This window comes from Balaenoptera musculus, chromosome 21 (genome assembly GCF_009873245.2).
Source record: "Balaenoptera musculus isolate JJ_BM4_2016_0621 chromosome 21, mBalMus1.pri.v3, whole genome shotgun sequence".
Classification (NCBI taxonomy): domain Eukaryota; kingdom Metazoa; phylum Chordata; class Mammalia; order Artiodactyla; family Balaenopteridae; genus Balaenoptera; species Balaenoptera musculus.
This window is the reverse complement of record NC_045805.1, coordinates 35486147-35492146: the sequence shown is the minus strand read 5'-3', so window position 1 is coordinate 35492146 and position 6000 is coordinate 35486147. Positions and strand designations below refer to the sequence as shown.

The 6000-nt window shown below is 50.0% G+C and overlaps 1 protein-coding gene across 3 annotated transcripts in view; it reads right to left on the bottom strand.

Moving 5' to 3' along the window:
* Nucleotides 1–3409: 3409 nt before the first annotated feature.
* SH2D4A (SH2 domain containing 4A) overlaps nt 3410–6000 on the bottom strand; it is a 73174-nt gene continuing 70583 nt past the window's right edge. For all 3 annotated transcript variants that reach the window (XM_036838855.1, XM_036838853.1, XM_036838854.1), the window contains one exon: nt 3410–5371. In XM_036838855.1, the coding sequence (XP_036694750.1) occupies nt 5279–5371 (93 nt within the window). In that variant the 3' untranslated portion in view covers nt 3410–5278. The remainder of the gene's footprint in view (nt 5372–6000) is intronic.

Sequence of the window (6000 nt, the reverse complement as noted above, 5' to 3'; positions counted from 1 at the left end):
AGACTGATGACTGCTAACTTGGGTGATGTCAAAATCAGACGTTAGAGAATGCCCTTTCCGTACCATTTCCAATCCAAACTAAGTGAGCCATTTCTCTGCAAGTCGACTGGCTGATATATTGCGTGATTCATCATCAGGTCCCTTACTCTATAAAAGTTTCCCTTTCCCCCTAAATTCATCCCAGAAACTCTAGCAAAGGGGCCATTAGGATACACAGCCCATTGGTTATATGAGCTGAGCTGATAAAGGGGGAGATGGATGCTGGGCTCAGGACTCACAGGAATAACTGCTATTTGTGGAGAACTTTGTATGTTCCAGGCACTTCACATATTTCTTTTCTAAACCTCGGAACCCAAAGGATGACTTTAGAACTCCTGTTTCAGAGATGAAGCTGAAGCTCATACAGCTTAGCTTTTTTTTTTTTTTCTTTTAAGATTCCACACAGCTGGTTAATGAAGTAGCCAGGATCCAAACCCAAACCTGCTGGGCTTTCCCTCTACTATACCAAGCTACCTCATTACCAAATAATGCGTTTTTACCACACAATAAAAAGAGGAATCTTTTTTTTATCTTTTAAGCCTCCTGGTGGCTTTCAGTCTGGGGCAGTAGTAGGACGTCTAAAGATCCCTGAACAGGAAGGTAAAGAGGCAGAGCCAGTACTTCTGGAAACAGAAGTACTAACGTCCACACTGCAGGCTGTACGAGCAGAATTAACACTGCAGAGAATGTAGCTGTGAGTGGAAAAGAAAGAGTGAACAGTTCTCCTAAAATACAAGGAAGAGGATGGAGAGAGGAAAACGATAAGGAGATTACAACAATGGAAGGCAAAGGAGGAAAATCTAAGTAAGATGTATCGTGATAAATGGAATATTTCCTGCCATATCAGTAAACAAAGGATGCCACAGTCACCAATGATTGCAGCCCTGCAACGAGAGCCGGTGAGCCCGGAGGAAACTCAGGGCTGAAAAGAATACCTGCCATCCAGCAGCCAACAGACTGCAGCCACTCCCTACAGAGAGCCCCGAGGAAACTCAGGATGTGAAAACAGAGGATACTGGCCCCAGATAGTTCAAGTGCATATCAAAGGAATGATTTCAGTGAGCCCAGACTCTTGCATCTTCCCATACATAGAAAAGCGCTAAATTCTTTAACTTGAGGTATCTTGTTTTCTTTAATTAACAATAATCCTTTGACGGTCCTGACTACCTGCCCTTCGTTGCAAAACTCCTATAAGTCCCGGCTCCCCCCTCGCCTCCTTGGAGCAGTTTTTCAGAGTTATCTGAAAAGCCATGTCCTGGGCTGCAGTTCTTATTTTGCCCCAAATAAAACTTAACTCGCAACTCTCACGTTGTGTATTTTTTTAAGTCAAAAATAGTTACTCCGGAGGACGGGAACACATAATTCAAATTGAAGTATTATTTAAAGACATAAATGTAGGAAACTTATGTTCTAAAACAGAAACCTGTGCAATGCAGTCTGGAACATGTTCTTGACAAAATGAAAGCAAAGAGGCCCCATGAAAACACATCCAAGCATCCCCTACAAATCACTTCTGTGTCTTCTCTGTGCACCAAATGCAGGAGTCCCAGGGTATATATATGTGAGGACATAACCAATGTTTGGATGCGTGTGCGTGAAGAAAGCCGCCCCTGCAGAGCTGGCAATTGCAAAAACATAGACCATAATTTTAAAAAATTAATTTATTTATTATTGGCTGCACTGGTCTAGTTACAGTGAGCGGGGGCTACTCTTCATTGCGGTGCGTGGGCTTCTCATTGCGGTGGCTTCTCTTGTTGTGGAGCACGGGCTCTAGGCGTGCAGGCTTCAGTAGTTGTGGCTCATGGGCGCTAGCGTGCAGGATCAGTAGTTGTGGCACACGGGCTTAGCTGCTCCGCCGCATGTGGGATCTTCCCAGACCAGGACTCGATCCCGTGTCCCCTTTATTGGCAGGTGGATTCTTAACCACTGCGCCACCAGGGAAGTCCTGACCTTAATTTTTTTAACCTAAAATCAGACCTCATGTCACATTAGCCATGACCTTACGCTAAACGGATGGTCAATTCCAAAGCATTAGCTCAGAGAGGCAATTTCTGGTGCGAATGCCCCTGAGATACCTCAAGTGATCTGCCCGTGCCCCGGGTTCACTTTTTCTCTGGCTGTCCCTGTGTCTTCCTCTTCCTGGTGTGAGGTTTGAGCCAACTGACGCTTCTGCTTGTCGCTCAGCCTGCTGGTGACGCCAGAGTACAGAGTGACTCTCTGGTGCACCCCCCTGTGCCGTGATGGGGGTTTGGTGGGGGTGTGAGGTCCTGGCAGTGGGGAGGGGCAGCGGAGGGTCCGGGGCGACTGTAGGAGACCCGCAATCTCCCTGGGGGAGAGAAGAGTCACTGCGGTCAGGGAGCGGTATTCAGCACAGCCCCACGGAGGTGGGCGGGTTGCAGCGCCCGGGGCGGGGGGGCATCCCAGACCAGGAAAGCTCGGCAGGCAGGTCTGGGTGCTGGCCTTATCGAGGCCACAGGAGGGCGAGACTGGGCCAGAGGCTGGACGTCCTCACCTTCAGCCTTAACCAGGCTCAGACCCTGAGACACTGAGTCTAATTGCAGAGCTGGGATGAGAATTCAGGCCTCCCCAACCCCATTTAGCGGTAAGCAGTTTCTGAGTTATGTAAACCACTCTCCCTCGGAATGTCAAGTGCCACTCTTGGCCATCATATCAGCAAACACTGGACAGTTTCCTCCTCTGAATATCAATAGCCAACAGGGTAAAACAGTAGAGAACTCAAGTCTGCCCCTCCTGGTAATATTAGGTTAATTCAGTCTGGTCACCTGTTTTCTAAGTCTTCCTCCAATAGGGTGTCACTCTGTAGTTATATCCAGATATGACTGTACTTATTTCCTCCAAAATAACTGTAGGCAGAGGGTGATGCTGGAATCTTATATGTCTTCATAATTACTAGTGGCTATAGGGTATTTTTCTATTTATTCCAGAACCTTAAGATTTCAGAGATGGATGAAAATAATAATTACCTGGTTATCCCACCTTGTTTTGCTAGAAGTGAAAAACTGAAGTTCAGAGAGGTAGAGGGACCTGTCCAAGGACACACAGCTAATGGTGGGAAGAGATGGGAACAAAAGTTTCTTTCCTTTTCTTTTTAAAATTTTTATTTATTTAGGCTGCGTTGGGTCTTCATTGCTGCATGTGGGCTTTCTCTATCACAGCGAGCGGGGGCTACTCTTCGTTGTGGTGCGTGGGCTTCTCATTGCGGTGGCTTCTCTTGTTGCGGAGCACAGCCTCTAGGCCCACAGGCTTCAGTAGTTGTGGCACGTGGGCTCAGTAGTTGTGGCTCGCGGGCTCTGGAGCACAGGCTCAGTAGTTGTGGTGCATGGGCTTAGTTGCTCCGCGGCATGTGGGATCTTCCCGGACCAGGGCTCAAACCCGTGTCCCCTGCATTGGCAGGTGGAATCTTTACCACTGCGCCACCAGGGAAGCCCGGTAACAGAAGTTTCTGACTTCCAGCCCTGTGTATGTCTGCAATTTTATAATGTCATGACTGCTGAACTACTGCTACAAATGAAAGCTAAGAGACAGGTTCTCTTAGACAACTGACCATTGTCTCTCAGACAACAGAAACCACGCAGAACATTTCAAGAAACACCTAACAATGATCAGTTTTAAAACTTTCTCATTAAAGCACACATACACCCATGCACACTCACACATATACGTGCACCCCACCCTCTTCTCTGGCTACATTTTACACTCTCCAGGTGTGTCTTGCACAGCAAACAACTTCACAAACAGACTGCTACAACCCTATGCGTCCTTTAAATGAATGCCGCCACAGGAGTCAAGCCTGGAGTACCAGCAAACCCCATCCTCCTGCATGATCCTGGTGGCCGCCCAGAGGCCGTCGCCCTGCTGGGCTGGCCCGGGAGCTACTGCATGAGACGCCTGACTGAGTAAATCTGCGTCCAGAGCCAAAGAGCCGGGGGGAGTTATCTCCCGCCTTCCTTTCCTCAGGAGGCGGGCAGGCTGTACAGTCACCAAAGGTACGCAATGCACATCAGGGTCTGCAATTACATAAACTTCTGTATTAGTTTCCTAGGGCTGCCGTAACAAATTACCATAAACTCGGTGGCTTAAGACAAAAGACATTTATTCTGTCATAGTTCTGGAAGCAAGGAGTCTGGAATCGAGGTGTCCGCAGGGCCATGCTCCCCTCCAGGGCTCTGGGAAGTCTGCTCCACGCTGCGCCCCCGGCCCCCGGCGTCCCCTGGCTTGCGGCTTGGCACTCGGGGCCCTGCCTCTGTTGTCCCCTGGCTGCAATTCCCTCTGCGTGCGCACCTCAACTTCCCAACCCCTCTCTCCTTATAAGAACACCAGTCGTTGGCTTTGGGGCCTGCCCTAATCTGGTCTGACCTCGTCTTAATTTGATCACATCCGCAAAGACCCTGTTTCCAAATAAGGCCACGTTCACAGGTGCAGGGTTTAGGACTTCAATGCCTCTGGGGGACTCGACCCACAACACCTGGTGTCCAAAAAGCTCACTCTTCCGCCCTTGTCTATCCAAGGCACGCATGTGGCTTCACCCTCCTCGGCGAGGTCCTGGGTGGAGCCCTGTCCGGCTCCCCAGAGCCAGGGAACCCCTCACACAGCGCCCCTCACCCCCTGCCGTATTTCTGTACATGTGAAGGCTCTCGTCCTACACCTTCAAACTCCTCACTCAGTTCACAACAGCCGCAACTTGTGTTCCCTGTGTGTCTCACACCCTGGCCCACACACGCACCGCGAGTGAGGTGTGCGGGGCCGTGGGCTCAGCCACCAGCGCAGGCTCTTTGGCCAGCCCCTGACGCCGCCGAGGAACTTCCTAGGAGCAGGACCCCGAGACCTTCCGAGATGAGGCAGAGAGGGAGTGCCGAGGCCATGCAGGACTTCTGGTTTTGGGGTGCCCCTTAACTCCCAAAAGGTTCCAATTTCTTCTTCGTTTATTCCATACATCACTCGGGTTGTAGCCTTCATGTCGGGAGCTGCAGAAATGGGGGTTCTTCTCCCTTTACTGCTGGGGTGCGTACAATGCAGAGGTGATTCCCTCTTAGCGTTAATTAAACTCCAGCATTTGTGCAGAAGAGAGGTCGCCATGGGACCCCCAAGGGTCCTTTCACTTGATCGGGATCGGCTCGCTGCAGGGTGATGTGGCTTCATACACAAGTGTCTGTCTCTTGGTGTCTGTCTGTCCAGAGGACGGCCCAGCTGGCGGCTGCAGGATGACACGATGAGGCTGTCACTCAAACAGCTCCTGGTAGTCGGGCGGCTGTTCCTGCTGACTGCAGGGGTACAGAAGGAGCTCCTTCCCCAGGGAGGTGATGGGCTCTTCCTGTGAAGCAGAGGGTACAGGTCAGGCTGTGCCCAGTGACAGCAGCACAGGTACTAGGTGGCTCCTGAGTCTTATTTATGAGACAGTTCAATAAGAAGCCATGCCCTCCCCACCTCGCCAGAGCACATAACTTCTGGTCTCCCCTCGGTGTACACAAAGCTTTCTTGGCTTAGGCAGCCTTGAAAGAGATTTTTCTTGCCCGCAAACTGCCACGTGGTCTCCCTCCCTCCTGGGCTTGCGCTCTAACTTAAGAGTGTTCTCATGATGGAAAAGAATATATTAAAAAAAAAAAAAGAATGTATATATACGTATAACTGAGTCACTTTGCAGTACAGCAGTAATTAACACCACATATACTTCAAAAAAAAGAGTGTTCTCAGATGTGATCAGAGGGCACAGATTTTGTCGCATCTCCTGCATGCTCTGCCCCAGTGGGTTCTCCCTGAGCATCTGAGGAGGAACTAGGTTCAGTGATAAAGGAAATGCCATTGACAATCCTGATAATCAGGAGGGGTCATCAAAGGCTAATCCCCCACTGCTTGTGTCAGTCATTTTTCGTGGAATTGCCTTTCACTGTCAGAGCTGCTGCAGGACCCCTATCACAGAGCCAATGAAGCTGCGCTGCTGCA